The 17,839-nt window shown below is 39.0% G+C and overlaps 1 protein-coding gene across 13 annotated transcripts in view; it reads right to left on the bottom strand.

Moving 5' to 3' along the window:
* Positions 1–17,839, bottom strand: part of DIAPH2 (diaphanous related formin 2) — a 1,391,236-nt gene that overhangs the window by 1,326,450 nt on the left and 46,947 nt on the right. For 8 of the 13 annotated variants that reach the window (XR_014834656.1, XR_014834653.1, XR_014834654.1 and 5 more), the window contains exon 2: positions 777–809. The exons of 3 other annotated variants lie outside the window; for them this stretch is intronic. Coding sequence is in view for 5 of the 10 variants with exons in the window: in XM_021080479.2 (XP_020936138.1) it covers positions 777–809 (33 nt within the window). In the remaining 5 variants the exon portion in view is untranslated. Of the gene's footprint in view, positions 1–776; positions 837–17,839 lie in introns of all 13 variants that reach the window. 2 more of the 13 variants (XM_085006645.1, XM_085006646.1) reach the window with 1 other exon arrangement.

Here is a 17,839-nt window from a genome sequence, read left to right as displayed (position 1 = left end):
AAATCAACATATCTCTGTTCTTTTCCCTTCATATCACTTAATATTTACTTTTGCAGTGCTGGCTTTTTTACTGAGTAGCATTATTTACATATATATTTGATCTTTCACTGTGCCCTTCACTTAGATCTAGAAAATTGACTTTTGTTTTCAGCTACATCTTGATAAGAAAATAAAGTTAAGCCATATATTTTCACTTCCTTAAATCACGAACAAGATTCTACACTATTTGTAGAAAGGAATTTGTAGAAAGAAAGAAAAAAATGACACTGCTTAAAATACCAATTTTTACAAGTTTAGCTATAAAAGGGCACATTTAAATTTTAAGCCCATAACTTTTAATAAGTTTTTCTATAAAAGATTCAAGCTCAAAAATATTTGAGGATTTTAAATTTAATAGTATATATCTAACATAATGAACTTAACTTCTTTTCTGTCTTAATTTCCTTCACTCAATATTGTTTAACATATTTGACTCAATTAATATGGCTACTGAGAAAGGAAAAAATTTGTTTTCCAGAGTTAGATTTACATACATTTTTTTAATTGGTTAAGGTATATATCAGGATGGTAATATCAAAATTTTGTTGAGATCTCATAAAACTGTTTATATTAGTATTCAAAAAAGAAGTCACTCTGACAATTCTTCCATCTACTGTACTACATAGACATCTAGATATTTTATATCTTACATATATCAATGCTTTAATGTCCACCCACTTCAATAAAAAGGTAACATGCATAAGTAATGTAATAACATGCTACTAAGTCCACCTTACCACATCATCTGCCAAAGTTTTTATTTGAATGTTCTATTAAAACCAAAAGAAAAAAAAAACCTGTCAGATAAGAGAAATTCATTAACTTAAATAAGAAAACAAATGAATGATTCTCATTTTATTATTTTCTCAACTACAACTAGTCAAAAATTAATAAGTTTAAATATAATAAAAACATACATTCTTTACAAAAGAAAAAACAATTTTTCAGGATTAAAAATGAAGGTTTGGAGGAGAGGATGTCTATCTATTTGTTTTTAAGATGACTCCCAAGGTTCCAAAGTCAGGTTTGGATCGAACTTCATGACCACAGTGCTCGAACACAAGGAAAGATGTAGCAAAGTCACAAGTCCTGTCAAGATTTTTTTGAAGTGTTACCATGAATAATCATATTTTTAAGATATGCAATTTTAAAATGAATACATAAGTCACATTTAATAGTAATGAAATATAATGAAACAGCTCAGTCTAGAATTCAGTTGCATCTGATATTTAAAGAACCCCTTTCTAAATATTATGGCTAAAATGGAACTTATTGATTCTGTTCAAATATACTTATTTCTCACAAATTCCCATACTTTTTATTTTTGACGTGTGGTTTTCTACTTCTAATGCTCCAAATCCTTGGAAAATGGTATATTCTAGTTAATAAAATACAGTGGTTAATAAAAACTACCATACAGCATATACAGGCAGCACTATTTGAAGAATTAGAGTACAGCCATACTAAATAAAGCAATACTAAAGCAAGCACAGTAACAGCTAATAATGTAGTAATATTCCAAATTCAGAAGATACTTCAAGATCTTACAATAACATACAATCATCATGAACGCACTTATTATAAATACATTAAAATGTATTGAAGTGATAGTTAAGAGATGTTATTAGGAAAGAATGCAGATTGTCTAAATCACTTGTTAGGAACTGCAACAAACCCTTCTGCCACATCTTGTGCATTTATTTCCTACAACAGAAGCTGAATGGTGTGCATCATGTATGTTCACATCCCTTTTTCTAAGAAAAACAGTCACCTCACTGGTGGGGAGAATTCTGTTAAGAGTTTTAAGTGAGAATTATTTGGTTTCAAGATCTCATAAAGATGTCTTCAAACACCACCAACCAAATGCTGTTAAAGATCATCCTCCCCTCAATCAGCTGGAGAAATATACTACTATAGTAGAGTTCTTTTTCTACTTTTAATCCACTGATTCCCTCAGGTATCTACACTTTTACATCTTTGCACTATGTCTTCCTCACATCCTGCTGACATAAACCCCAATCAATCTTTACTGCCTAGAGAAAAGAAAAGAAGGGGAATTATTTATATCCAAACTGAAGCCATTTTAAGAGAGATCAATTTACCCTAGTACTATCTCTACCTACTATTTTCTCTTTAATTTTCCCAGTGGGGTACAGAAAACTGTCTATGCACAATGACAAGCTCCATGATTTCCTGTAATGTAAAATCAGAGTGATAAATGTCAAAGTCTTAAAAGTGACTCAACTACCCTGCTGCCATCCAGATATGTACCTGTCCACCTGTTTTATTATCAAACAGGTTATATACTTCTTCAAGCAAACCCTGCTTTTCTTTTCTTCCCATCCTTTGGGGTTATAAACTCAAGACTAGAAACACATATATCTCCAAGGTGAGAATGTAATTTCAGGGAAAATAAGATTTGATTTAGTCAAATTCTCTAAGTTAAGCTACATATATGTCTGGAATGCTTTAAATCTGTATCTCAATTGAATATATGCTGACAGTTTAATCATGGGGGACAAAAACAAAAAAAAATTGCTAGCAATATTTCCACCTTGTCTTATGGGAAGAGATGAGAGTTTTCTTCTCTTCACCCATCCCATGCTATTTTTTAAAATTAACCTAGTCTTTGTGTGTGTGTGTCCATATTAAATCCCACGGTAAGGAGTTAGACACTATTAAAGTTGGATGAAATTTGAGATAATCTAGTCAAAAATCTCAATTTATAAATGATGAAATTGAAACTTAAAGAAGCTAAGGATCCACTCAAGGACCATAGATCTGATTGTCACTAGATACTAACCTCATCAATACATGGTCTATTCAGTTAGTATAATCAAGCCGTAGGATATTAGGGTTGAATTGCTGTATTCAAACAGTCCCTGATAATCACAAATTTGCAAATACTCCCAAGCCCCATTGGTTTCATTTCCCTTTGAGTAACTGCCTTATGCCATCATTACCAGGGGGTCAAGCATCATTGCAAGGAGAACTCCCCTGGCAACCAAAGTCCTTCCTAACATGTCATAAATGTCATCTACTGAACTCACTTTGACCAATATACACTAATGTTCTTCAAGTGGCTAGTTATTCTTCATGTGTCAATTATATAAAATTTAGATTCTTTAGTCTTCCATAATTCTTAAATTTTACCTAATTATACATTAAAACTGCCACAATTGTTAAGAATCAGAGCTCTTCTCCCAGCTTTATTCTAGTTGATTGCCATTGTTCTGTCAATTTCTGCTGTATAGCAAAGTGACCCAGTCATCCATCCATATACCTATACATACAATCTCTTTCTCATATTATCTTTCATCCTGTTCCATCACAAGTGATTGGACATAGTTCCCTGTTCTCTACAGCAGGACCTCATTGTTTTCTCAGCTTTCTAGGTGCAAATAGGAGGAATACCATGGTAGGAAAAAGTGAGTATACAATTAATAACCCAATGGAAACACTACATGAGCACAAAGCGTTGTTGCAGATGGTCAGGACAGACTTTCAAAAAGGAGGGTAGGAGTTCCCATCATGGCTCAGTGGAAACAAACCCGAGTAGGATCCATGAGTATGTGGGTTCCCTGGCCTCCCTCAGTGGGCTAAGGATTTGGTGTTGTCATGAGCTGTGGTTTAGGCTGCAGACAAAGCTTAGATCCAGTGTGGCTGTGGCGTAGGCCAGCAGCTACAGCTGTGATTCAACCCCTAGCCTGGGAACTTCCATATGCTGCAAGTATGGCCCTAAAAAAAAAAAAAAAAAAAAAGAGGTTAACATTTATGTTAATGGTAACAACTGCATTCCACCCATTCAGTTCCAAGACTTCCTTGTCACCTTGGTCTCCTCCTGTCCTTCATGCCCTACAGCCAAGCAGGTGTCAAGTTCCATGGCGATCTTTCTGCAGTTTCTTCTTCATTCCCACAAAAAAATCCCAGTTTAGATTCTAATCACTAATAATTAGCTCTACTATCATTCTCTCCCCATGGCCAAAGTTATTTTCTTAAAGCAAAGATCTAGTTCAAGCCACCATCACATCACCTCTTACCTACATTTCTGTCATAACCACCTATCTCCCCCCTCTTCCACCTTTACCCTGCTAGAGTTCATTCTGAACACACCGAGAAAATGACACTGTTAAAACTGAAGTTTTTAAAAAAAAAGGAAGTTAGATTATGTCACTTCTCTGCTCGAAACTTTTCTTTTTTTTTCTTTTTTTTTTTTTGTCTTTTTGTCTTTTGTTGTTGTTGTTGTTGTTGATGCTATTTCTTGGGCCGCTCCCGCGGCATATGGAGGTTCCCAGGCTAGGGGTTGAATCGGAGCTGTAGCCACCGGCGTATACCACAGCCAGAGCAGCACAGGGTCCGAGCCACGTCTGCGACCTACACCACAGCTCACGGCAACGCCGGATCGTTAACCCACTGAGCAAGGGCAGGGACCGAACCCGCAACCTCATGGTTCCTAGTCGGATTCGTTAACCACTGCGCCACGATGGGAACTCCTCGAAACTTTTCAATGGCACTCTATTATCACTAAATGTCAAAATCCTTACAATGGCCTACAAGACCCTACGTGGCTTCACACTCTCCATATCCCTCTGATCTCACCTCCTACTATAGCCCCTTCATTCACCCAGCTCCATTCATACCAACCAGCTCACTGTTCCCCAATAAGGCAATAAGCCACATGCACTGGCTCTTGTCTCTGCCTGGAATGTTCACTAACCACAAGGCTTCCTCCATCACTCCTCCACCTTTCAAGTTTGTGCTCAGTAAGGCCTCCTCTATTCATCCTATTTAAATAGAAACACCCACCTTCTCCACCCACTCCTGAGCTGCTTTACCATGCTCTATTTTCCCTCTTTTCAATAGGACTTGACAAATTCTAACATACTAAAAATGTGAGCTCCAAGATAATAGAGATTTTTGTTTTCAGCCATGGCCACAGTATGTAAAAGTTCACAGGCCAGGGAGGAAACCCAAACTACAGCAGTGAATCAAGCCACAGCAAGTGACAAAGTCAGATCCTTAAATCACTGAGCCACCAGACAACATTAAGAATAGATATTTTCATCTGTTTGGTTCAGAGATGTATCCCTAATGCCTGGAGCAGTGCTTGGCACACAGAATCCAACAAAAACTATCACATGCCCATTCACATTCAGTGGCTCCTGATGACCTACAGAATAAAGACTAATGTCCTTAAGATGGCATCCCAGAGTTCCTGTGGTGACTCAGGGGTTAACGAACCCAGCTGGTATCCATGAGGATGTGAGTGCGATCCCTGGCCTTGCTCTGTGGATTAAGGATCTGGCATGGCCATGAGCTATGGTGAGCTCAGATCCCAAGTTGCTGTGGTTGTGATGTAGGCTGGCAGCTACAGCTCCGATTTGACCCCCTAGCCTGGGAACTTCTGTATGCCACGAGTACAGCCCTAAAAATCAAAAAAAAAAAAAAAAAGGCATCCCAAGCCTTGTATTCTTCACCCTAAGCCACCTTCTACTTCTTCTCTAATGATCAATATGCTATGGAACAACAGAAATCCTTTGTTCCAATGTATGGCTCATTATGTCCTATTTGTGAACCCACTGTTCCATCTACTGGAATGCCCATCCAGCTAGGAAAACTTCTACTTCTACAGCTTCCCTTGAGTTCAAAGTTTGGTAATTAATAAACCAAACATGGAACCCTATCAAAAAAAAAAAAAGCAGAATTGGAGTTCCCATCATGGCTCAGTGGTTAACGAATCCAACTAGGAACGACAAGATTGTGGGTTCAATCCCCGGCTTTGCTCAGTGGGTTAAGGATCCCACATTGCCATGAGCTGTGGTGTACAGTCGCAGACGTGGCTCGGACCCTGTGCTGCTCTGGCTGTGGTATACGCCGGTGGCTACAGCTTCGATTCAACCCCCAGCCTGGGAACTTCCATATGCTGTGGTTGCGGACCTAGAAAAAGGCAAAATAAATAAATAAATAATAAATAAATAAAGGAAAAATGTGCTTTCATTAGTGTCTTCCTAGAGAGTTTCCTTCCTGGAGATCCTGTCATGGCTCAGTGGTTAACGAACCCAAATAGTATCCATGAGGATGTGGGTTAGATCCCTGGCATCACTCAGTGGGTTAAGGATCACAGCATTGCCATGAGCTGTGGTGTAGGTCACAGACATGGCTCGGATCCTGCGTTGCTATGGCTGTGGCAAAGGCTGGCAGCTGTAGCTCCCATTCAACCCCTAGCTTGAGAACCTCCATATGCTGTGGGTGTGGCCCCAAAAAGACAAAAGACAAAAAAAAATGTATTTCCTAAAAAGCATCTTCAAGAATGATAGAGCACCTTAACACAAATAGGAAATTATATTCATATAAAAAATTATGCAAATTACTTCTGAGAGAACCATCAAGAAAAACACTTTGAGCTCTTGATTTATAAGTTTTATTCAACTACAGTGTGTACATCCTGTATAACTACACACATTTGACAAATGTGGGTATTTTTTCATAGATTTCCCTCATGTAAAAACCTGCTTTCATAAATATCTTCTTGATAATATTGCTGAGAACTTTTCTTTATAACTGTTCAGGAAAAAAAAAAAAGAGAGAGAGAGAGAGAGAGACAAATGGAGTCTACCAAAAAGGAAAACCTTTAAGGACAGTTGAAGAGTTTGAGTTTAAGAAGGAGCAATTTGGAGTCTTCATTTTGGTTCCGGGGGTTAAGGGCCCAACACATTCTCCATGAGGATCCAGGTTTAACCCCTGGCCTACCTCAATGGGTTAAGAATCCGGTTTTGCTGCAAGTTGCGGCATAGGTCGAGGATGAGGCTCGGATGAGGCACTGCAGCTCCGACTGACCCCTAGCCTGGGAACTTCCATATGCCACAAGAGCAGCCCATAAAAATAAAAAAATAAAACCAAATAAGACGGGGCAATTTTTTGCCACTGCACATTAAAAACAACATTGAAAGTAATTATAAATTACATCATCTAAATTATCTGCAATAGGAAATAAATTATTTCTGCCACACAACTGTATTTGTACATTAATCAGAAAAGAATAACAATAACAAAAACACTACCAACAGGAAAAAAGTTCAAACAGCTATTTCTTTGATAAGATTAAATCACAGTCCGGGATTGGGCAAGATGGTGGAGGAGTAAGAGGTCATGCACAGCTTCTCCCACAAACACATCAAAAAAAAGTATATCTACATGTAAAACAACTCACACAGAACATCAACTGAATGCTGGCAGAAAACTTAAACCTCCAAAAAGAGCAAGAAACTCTTGACAGAACTGGGTAGAACAAAAGAAAAAAAGAGAAAAGGAATCAGGACCGACTAGCATTCCCAAGAGGGAGCCGTGAAGGAGAAAAGGGACCCACCTCCTGGGAAGCCACCTAACTAATGAAAGATGAGCTGAGTTGCCGGGGCCACAAAGTCGCAGCAGCTGGACTGAGAACAGCAAAAAAGAGTGAGAGCATGGGATCTGAAAGTTGCTGAGAAAAACGCAGCAGCTGGACTGAACAGCAGAGTGAGATCCACACATATCATCTGAACCACTAGCACGGTCTCCACAAAATGAGACGTTCACAGAGGGGCGGGGCACTGAGACTCAGGCTCCAGAGAGCCCTGTAAGTAGGAGTAGCCTGTGCCACCTTTCGGCAGGTCCTTGCTGCTATTGAGAGCCCAACGACCAGGCACTTATTGCTGACCCTAACCATTGCCTCTTTCTCCCTGAAAACACACTGAGCATCCTAGGAACAACAGCCTGCTCACACTGAAAAAAGAGACAGCAAATATTCAAACTACCACAACAAAAACAAATAGTAACCCCCTCAAAAATACAAAGGGGTATGCTTGCATAGAAGTAGCCTTCAAAGACTACAGTTTGGCTTCCCCGAACTCACAAAAAAAGAAAAACACTAGCAGGATGAAGAAGCACAGAAACCATTCCCACTTAAAGCAACAGGAGAATTCACCTAAAGCAATCATCAATGAAAGAGGCCTCTGCAGTCTGACAGACCTTGAGTTCAAAAGGGAGAAAGTGAAATACTGAAGGAATTAAAGAGAGGATATGAACAGTAATGCAGATTGCCTCAGGAAGGAGCTAGAAAATATAAGGAGGAGCCAAGATAAACTAGAAAATTCATTTGCAGAGATACAAACTGAGCTAAAGGCAATAAAGAGAAGAATGAATACTGCAGAGGAACGAATCAGTGATGTTGACGACAGAATGATGGAAATCACCCAAACAAGATGACACAAAAAACCAAATGAAAAAACATGAAGACAACATAAGAGACCTATGCAATAATATAAAGTGGGCTAATCGACACAGAATAGGAATTCCAGAAGGAGAAGAAAAAGAAAAGGACATTGAAAATACATTTGAAGAAATTATGGCTGAAAACTTTCCAAATCTAAAAGGATACTGATACAAAGATACAGGAAGTACAGAGGACCCCAAACAAGTTGAACCCAAACAGGCCCACACCAAGATATATTATAACAAAAATGACAAAAGTTAAAGAGAGGATTCTAGAGGCAGCAAGAGAAAAGCAAAGCATTAATTATAAGGGAGCCCCCATGAGGCTATCAGCGGATTTCTCTACAGAAACACTACAGGCCAGAAGGGAGTGGCAAGATATATTTAAAGTGCTGAAAGGAAAAAGTGTGCAACCTAGAATACTCTACCCAGCAAGAATATCATCTAAATTAGAAGGGAAAATAAAGAATTTCTCCAACGAACAAAAGCTACAAGAATACATCAATACTAAACCCATTCTAAAAGAAATACTAAAAGGGGTTCTATAAATTTAAAAAAAAAGAGAGAGAGAGAGAGAGAGAGAGAGAATTCGGATGAGGAAACCACAATTGGAAAGCAATCACTTCAATAAGCCAGCATACAGATCCAAACATGAAGATGTTAATTAAAAAAAAAAAAAAGACATCAAAATCATGCAATGTGGGTAAGGGAAGTAAGAAAAAATAGATTTTTTGTTTGTTTGTTTATCTTAATGATGTGTTTGAGCCTATACGATTATCAGGCTAAAGTAAGCAGATATAGGAAGGTGTTAACATACTTAAAAAACAGGGCAACCACAAATCAACGCCAAACATTACATTCACAAAAATGGAAAAGTCCTCAAGCATAAAATAAATGGAAACCATCCAACCCAAAAAAGAAAAGAAGAAAAGAGAAACATAGAGTCACCTGGAAAACAAGGCTTAAAATGGCAGTAAATAAATATCTATCAATAATCACCTTAAATGTCAATGGACTGAATGCTCCAATCAAAAGACACAGAGTGGCAGACCAGATAAAAAAGAAAAAACCTTCAATCTGCTGTTCACAAGAAACTCACCTTAGAGCAAAAGACACATACAGATTGAAAGTGAGGGGGTGGGAAAAGATACTTCATGCCAATGGACAAGAGAGGAAAGCAGGAGCAGCGATACTCATATCAGACAAAACAGATTTTAAACCCGAAGGCCATTAAGAAAGACAAAGGAGGAGTTCCCATCGAATCCGACTAGGAACGATGAGGTTGCGGGTTCGGTCCCTGCCCTTGCTCAGTGGGTTAAGGATCCAGCGTTGCCGTGAGCTGTGGTGTAGGTCGCAGACGCAGCTCAGATCCTGAATTGCTGTGGCTCTGGCATAGGCCAGCGGCTACAGCTCTGATTAGACCCCTAGCCTGGGAACCTCCACATGCCGCGGAAGCAGCCCAAGAAATAGCAAAAAAAAAAAAAAAAAAAAAAAAAAAAGAAAGACAGACAAAGGAGGACACTATTTTATGGTTAAAGGATCCATTCAAGAAGAGGATATTACAATCGTCAATATATATGCCCCTAATATATGAGCACCCAGATACACACAACAAATACTAATAGACATAAAAGGAGAAATTGATGGGAATACAATCACAGTAGGAGACTTTAACACCCCACTCACATCAATGGACAGATCCTCTAGACAGAAAATCAGCAAAGCTAACAGAGATCCCAAAGGAAACAATAGAAAAGTTAGACTTCATTGACATTTTCAGGACATTACATCCAAAAAAAAATCAGAATACACCATCTTCTCAAGTGCACATGGAACATTCTCAAGAATTGATCACATACTGGGGCACAAGGCTAACCTCAACACATTTAAGAATATAGGAAGTATTTCAAGTATCTTCTCTGACCACAATGGCATAAAACTAGGAATCAACCACAGGGAAAGAAAGAAGAAAAAACTTACTACATGGAGACTAAACAACATGCTACTAAGAAACAAATGGGTCAATGAGGAAATCAAGAAGGAAATTTAAAAATACCTCGAGACAAATGATAATGAAGACACAACCACTCAAAATCTATAGGACATAGCAAAAGCAGTGCTCAGAGGGAAGTTCTTAGCCATGCAGGCCTTCCTCAAAAAAGAAGAAAAATCTCAAATCAACAACTTAACCCACCACCTAAATGAATTAGAAAAAGAAGAACAAGAAAAACGTAAAGTCAGCAGAAGGAAGGATATCATAAAGATCAAAGAGGAAATCAATAAAATAGAGACTAAAAAAACAACCGGAGAAATCAATCAAACCAAGAGCTGGTTCTTTGAAAAGGTAAACAAAACTGACAAACCTCTGACTAGACTCACCAAGAAGAGGAGAGAAAAAACCCAAACAAACAAAATCAGAAATGAAAAAGGAGAAGTTGCAACGGATACTACAGAAATACAAAAAAAAAAACCATACAAGAACACTATGAACAATTGTATGCCAGCAAATTTGACAACCTAGAAGAAATGGACAACTTTCTGGAGACCTACAGCCTGCCAAAACTGAATCAAGAAGAAATAGATCAACTGAACAGACCGTTCACTAGAAATGAAATTGAAGATGGCATAAAAACACTCCCTACTAATTAATAAAAGTCCAGGACCAGACGGCTTCGCAGGTGAATTCTACCAAACATACAAAGGGGAACTTATACCCATCCTCCTTAAGCTTTTTCAAAAGGTTGAAGAAGAAGGAACACTCCCAAAGGCATTCTATGATGCCACCATCACCCTACGTCCAAAACCAGACAAAGATACCACCAAAAAAGAAAACTATCGGCCAATATCTTTGAGGAATACAGACGCAAAGATTCTCAACAAAATTTTAGCCATCCGAATACAACAACACATCAAAGAGACCGTACACCACAACCAGGTGGGATTCATCCCAGGTGCACAAGGATGGTTCGACATACACAAATCTATCAACGTCATACACCACAGTCACAAAAGAAAAGGCAAAAACCACATGATCATCTCAATAGATGCAGAAAAAGCATTTGACAAAGTCCAACATCCCTTCATGATAAAAGCTCGTAACCAAAGTGGGTACAGAAGGAACATTCCTTAACATAATCAAAGCCATTTATGACAAACCCACAGCAAATACAATACTTAATGGAGAAAAGCTGAAAGCCTTCCCACTAAAATCTGGAACAAGACAAGGATGTCCACTCTCACCACTGTTACTCAACATAGTACTGGAAGTCCTAGCCACAGCAATCAGACAAACAAAAGAAATAAAAAGCATCCAAATAGGAAGAGAAGAGGTAAAACTCACTGCATACAGACGATATGACACTATACATAGAAAACCCTAAGGACTCAACCCAAAAACTACTCGAACTGATCAACCAGTTCAGCAAAGTAGCAGGATATGAGATTAACATTCAGAAATCAGTCGCATTTCTGTATACTAACAATGAAATATTAGAAAAGGAATACAAAAACACAATACCTTTTAAAATTGTATCCCCGAAAAAAATCAAACACCTGGGAATACACCTGACCAAGGAGGTAAAGGACTTATATGCCAAGAACTATAAAACATTAATCAAGGAAGTTAAAGAAGATGTAAAGAAATGGAAAGATATTCCAGGCTCCTGGGTCAGAAAAATTAATATTGCAAAAATGGCCATACTCCCCAAAGCAATCTATAGATTCAATGCAATCCCTATCAAACTACCCATGACATTTTTCACAGAACTAGAACAAACAATCCAAACATTTATGTGGAACCACAAAAGAACCAGAACTGCCAAAGCAATTCTGAGGGAACAAAAACCAAGCAGGAGGCAGAACTCTCCCAGACTTCAGGCAGTATTACAAAGCCACAGTCATCAAGACAGTGTGGGACTGGTACCAAAACAGACAGACCGACCAATGGAACAGAATAGAGAACCCAGGCATAAACCCAGACACCTATGGTCCAGTAATCTTGGACAAAGGAGGCAAGAACATAAAATGGGAAAAAGACAGTCTTTTCAGCAAGCATTGCTGGGAAACCTGGACAGCTGCATGCAAAGCAACGAAACTAGAACACACCCTCACACCACGCACAAAAATAAACTCAAAATGGCTGAAAGACTTAAACATAAGACAAGACACCATCAAACTCCTGGAAGAGAACATAGGCAGAACATTCTCTGACATCTACCTTACAAATATTTTCTCAGGTCAGTCTCCCAAAGCAACAGAAATAAGAGCAAAAATAAACCCATGGGACCTCATCGAACTGAAAAGCTTTTGCACAGCAAAGGAAGCCAACAAGAAAACAAAAAGACAACTGACAGAATGGGAGAACATAGTTTCAAATGATGCAACGGACAAGGGCTTCATCTCTAGAATATACAAGCAACTGATACAACTCAACGGCAAAAAAGTCAACAACCCAATGGAAAAATGGGCAAAAGACCTGAATAGACATTGCTCCAAGGAAGACATACAGATGGCCAACAAGCACATGAAAACACGCTCAACATCCCTGATTATTAGAGAAATGTCAATCAAAACTACCACAAGATACCACCTCACACCAGTCAGAATGGCCATCATTAGCAAGTCCACGAATAACAAGTGCTGGAAGGGGTGTGGAGAAAAGGGAACCCTCCTGCACCGCTGGTGGGAATGTAAGCTGGTAGAACCACTATGGAGAACAGTAAGGAGGTACCTTAGAAATCTATGCATAGAACTACCATATGACCCAGCCATCCCACTCTTGGGCATATATCCGGACAAAAGTTTCCTTGAAAAAGGCACATGCACCCGCATGCTCACTGCAGCTCTATTCACAATAGCCAAGACATGGAAACAACCGAAATGTCCATCAACAGATTATCGGATTAGGAAATTGTGGTATATATACACAATGGAATACTACTCAGCCATAAAAAGAATAAAATAATGCCATTTGCAGCAACATGGATGGAACTAGAGACTCTCATCCTGAGTGAAGTAAGTCAGAAAGAGAAAAACAAATACCATATGATATCACTTATAACTGCAATCTAATATAAGGCACAAATGAACCTTTCCACAAAAGAGAAAATCATGGACTTGCAGAATAGACTTGTGATTGCCAAGCGGGAGGGGGAGGGAGTGGGTGGTTGGGGAGTTTGGGGTTAACAGATACAAACTATTGCCTTTGGAATGGATTAGCAATGAGATCCTGCTGTGTAGCACTGGGAACTATGTCTAGTCACTTATGATGGAGCATGATAATGTGCGAAAACAGAATGTGTGCATGCATGTGTAGCTGGGTCACCATGCTGTACAGTAGAAAAAAAAATTGTATTGGGGAAATAACTATTAAAAAAAATTTTTTTAGGAGTTCCCGTCGTGGCGCAGTGGTTAACGAATCCGACTAGGAACCATGAGGTTGCGGGTTTAGTCCCTGCCCTTGCTCAGTGGGTTAACGATCCGGCGTTGCCGTGAGCTGTGGTGTAGGTTGCAGACGCGGCTCGGATCCCGCGTTGCTGTGGCTCTGGCGTAGGCCGGTGGCTACAGCTCCGATTCAACCCCTAGCCTGGGAACCTCCATATGCCTCGGGAGCAGCCCAAGTAATAGCAACAACAACAACAAAAAGACAAAAAGACCAAAAAAAAAAAATTTTTTTTTAAAGCACAGTCATTCTTCTGTGAAGTGACGTTTAAAACATTTATTTATATATATATATATTTTTTGGTCTTTTTTTCGGGCCGCACCCATGGCATACGGAGGTTCCCAGGCTAGGGGTCTAATCTGAGCTGTTGCTGCTGACCTACACCAGAGCCACAGCAATGCCAAATCCGAGCCGTGTCTGCAACCTACACCACAGCTCACAGCAACACTGGATCCTTCACCCACTGAGCGAGGCCAGGGATCAAACCCACAACCTCATGGTTCCTAGTCGGATTCGTTTCTGCCACGCCATGACAGGAACTCCTAAAACATATTTTAAAATGGTTTTATTAAGATACATTCTCATTTATAATGATGTTCTACCGGGAAAAGCTCTCAAATTTTATCTGAATGTGATTTATATAGGTGTACACATCTCTCTCACACAGAACTTGCAACAGATGTTACAGATTTTACTCCTGTTTACAACTATAGTTACTATGCAGTTAAAACAAAACAAAAATGACCAATGTTTATTAGAGTCACACCCCTGAATTAAAAGCACTGATTAAAGTCATTTTAGTAAGTTTTTATTGTGCAAATCTAGTAATAGTCCTTAGGGTGAGGGCATATTACAACAATAATTATAGTGACCATTTATTTTCATTAAAATCAACTCTGGAAAAGCAATGAGCTTGTGAATTAGTCAAGCAATTAGAGCTTATTAAACTTCATTTATGATCAGTTATATTAAATATAACTTACTACAGTTCTATATGAGTATTGCATAATTGTCAAAGTTTCTCTCCAGACTCTCAACCCCTTAAGAATAAGAGAAATGTTTGATTTACTTAACCAACTCTAATGATGAAGTTCTGATTGAAATGTAGGACTCATTATTACAAGAAAATTAAGTTTTAATTTTCTCAATCAAGCAGAAATCAACAAAAACAGCAAGATCTAAAGATTCAACTCTCTTACGGCTCTCTCTAATGTTACATGGTAATACAGTGTCTTATAAACATCTTGCAATTACTCTAGTACCACAAAAATTGGACAATTAAATTGCATATAATTCAGAAGTCTCACCACTAACTCAAAAACTTCGCCACACTATTTGACTATTTTCTTCTCTTTTAGAGAAAATAAATAAGTTGGCCATCACAATAAAGATAAAGGGTCAATTACTCACCCAGCTTAAGTTTCTGTTCTCTAAGAAGGACAGGAGCAATATGATGCACAAAACCATGTTCAATTCAATTGAACAAATATTTAAGCATCTATTATGCACCTGTTCAGTGCTGGGCACTAGGAATATAACCATAAACAAGATAAGCATGTGCTCTTCCTTTATGGAAATTGTAGTCTAGTCGAAGATCCCAAGAATGAAAGAACAGGAGTTCCCGTTGTGGCTCAGTGGGTTAAGAACACAACTAGTATCCATGAAGATTCATGTTTAATCCCTGGCCCCACTCTTTGGGTTAAGGATTCGGCCTTGCCATGAGCTGTGTTGTAGGCCAGCAGCTGCATCTCTGATTTGACCTCTAGGCTGGGAACATCCATATGCTGAGTATGTCACCCTAAAAAGCAAAAAACAAACAAACAAACAAACAACACAAAGAATGAAAGAACAATCAATCACAACGGAAAATTTCTGAGAGTGCTGATTGGGTGGTACTCTATGGTAACCTCCATATACTTTCAAAATAAGGAAGGTCTTTAAGAAAGGCCATCCATCTCAACCTCTGATTCAGGGGTTCAAACCTCTAAATGACATCGCTGACCAAAACTTAAAAGATCAGAAGCAGCTGCAAAGAAGTAGTTATTCTTCAAAGGACTGCCTTCCAACTCATCAGATCCTGTTATTCACCCTGAACTTTTACAAATTAGTAAGATCGATCAAGACAATTCAAGGCTATTTAACCATCTAGCAACCAAGTTGAACATTCTCTTCAGCCATTCAAAAACTTTGCTATAAAGACTGTTTTAGTTGAGTATCTCTCCATTGCGTTTCACCAAGAAAGGTATATAATCTGATTTTTAGAACTGAGATCAATGTAGAAGAGGTTTGATTCCAATTACACAGGAGGAAAAACAAATTTTGGCTTTAAAAATCATTGAACTATTACTTCCTATGTTTAAAATTACTCCAAAATACTCTCTTACCTCCTTTCTAACAGTGAGGAGCATTTTCAGACACCCACCTGTCATATTAGGCACCATTCCTTTCTGTCACCATTAACACTTACAAAGAGATGGCAGACCAGCTGGCAGTGTGCTAGGCACTGAGATTTAAAGAGACATGGCCCAGAGTTCCCGTTGTGGCACAGTGGTTAATGAATCTAAGAACCATGAGGTTGCAGGTTCAATCCCTGGCCTTGCTCAGTGGGTTAAGGATCCGGCGTTGCTGTGAGCTGTGGTGTAGGTCGCAGACTCAGCTCAGATCCCACATTGCTGTGGTTCTAGCGTGGGCTGGTGGCTACAGCTCCGATTGGACCCCTAGCCTGGGAACCTCCATATGCCACGGGAGTGGACCTAGAAAAGGCAGAAAGACCAAAAAAAATAAATAAAAAATAAATAAATAAAGAGACATGGCCCTGCCCTCAAAGGGCAAAAGCCAAGTAGTTGAGAAGATGAAGTTACAGGCATTAAGCTCCAATTCTCCACCTTACTTTGCTGTTGTAAGCATCTCAAAATGTCCATTTCATCACTTTAATAGAGCAACACTTTTCTATTTTTGTAACTAAAAGGACACCATCTCAGAAGTACTGTCAAATCAAAAGCCTCTAATTTTAACCCACCAGAGTTCTTGGCTATTACAAATCAAAATTCTTTCCACCATTCTTACAACAAGAAAAAAATTCTTTTTGGGATTTGCTTCTCAAGATGCTCTCTCAATATAAAGAACAACATGTGTACCTACCAGAAATCAAGTATGACATCACAGCTTAAGGCTGCAGTTTTCTTCATGGAGCAAAAGACCATGTTAAGTTCATTGGATAAGTTTCATCAATCTGTCACAAGTTCTGCTCAAGCTTAAACTAACTGTCTGGCCATGAACTTCAATCTTTAACTGCCAAGAGGGGTGTCTATGATATGGGAATCCGGCTGTCTCTTCTATGACACAAGAATGCTCAGCTAAAGACTAGGGGTGGAGTGTTCCAGATATGTTTGCCGCTTAGGCCCTAAATGTTCATGTTAATGACTTGGAGGAAGTCACTTAGTATTTGAAATAATCAGACAACTGCAGAATAATCCAGGTTTTTCAGAGTAGAAACTTCTACAGGCACTAAACCATTTCAAATGGGAAAACTGGTGAGATATGAAAGTGCTTTCTTATTCTATGAATAAAAAGCAACAGAAATGAAAAGAAAGCCAGCTTTACCCAGCACGGTACTTTGTACATAATAGATATCCTTTGATCAAGGAGTTAGCCAAGTGGGGCTCAATATTTAATAAATAAAATTTTACCTTCTCTCTCTCTCTCTTTTTTTTTCCCTTGTCTTTTTGCCTTTCCTTGAGCCACTCCCATGGCATATGGAGGTTCCCAGGCTTGTGGTCGAATCGAAGCTGTAGCCACCGGCCTACGCCAGGCCAGAGCCACAGCAACATGGGATCCGAGCCGCATCTGCAACCTATACCACAGCTCACGGCAACGCCAGATCCTTAACCCACTGAGCAAGGCCAGGGATCGAACCCACAACCTCATGGTTCCTAGTTGGATTCGTTAACCACTGTGCCATGACGGGAACTCCCACCTTCTCTTTTTTAAAAAAGACAGATGTCTCAACCAAACACGAATGTTTGAGAACCCATCATATGCTCAGCACTTTGTGGCACAAAGAAGTTTATGATTCTGCACTGAAGGCATTTACAATCTAACCAGGGAGTG

This window comes from Sus scrofa, chromosome X, assembly GCF_054392235.1.
Source record: "Sus scrofa isolate SSC_HxYL_T2T_F1_AM1 chromosome X, Sscrofa_HxYL_maternal_Yorkshire_Landrace_v2.0, whole genome shotgun sequence".
NCBI lineage: Eukaryota > Metazoa > Chordata > Mammalia > Artiodactyla > Suidae > Sus > Sus scrofa.
The sequence above is the reverse complement of the archived record's forward strand: the minus strand, read 5'-3'. Positions and strand labels throughout refer to the sequence as shown.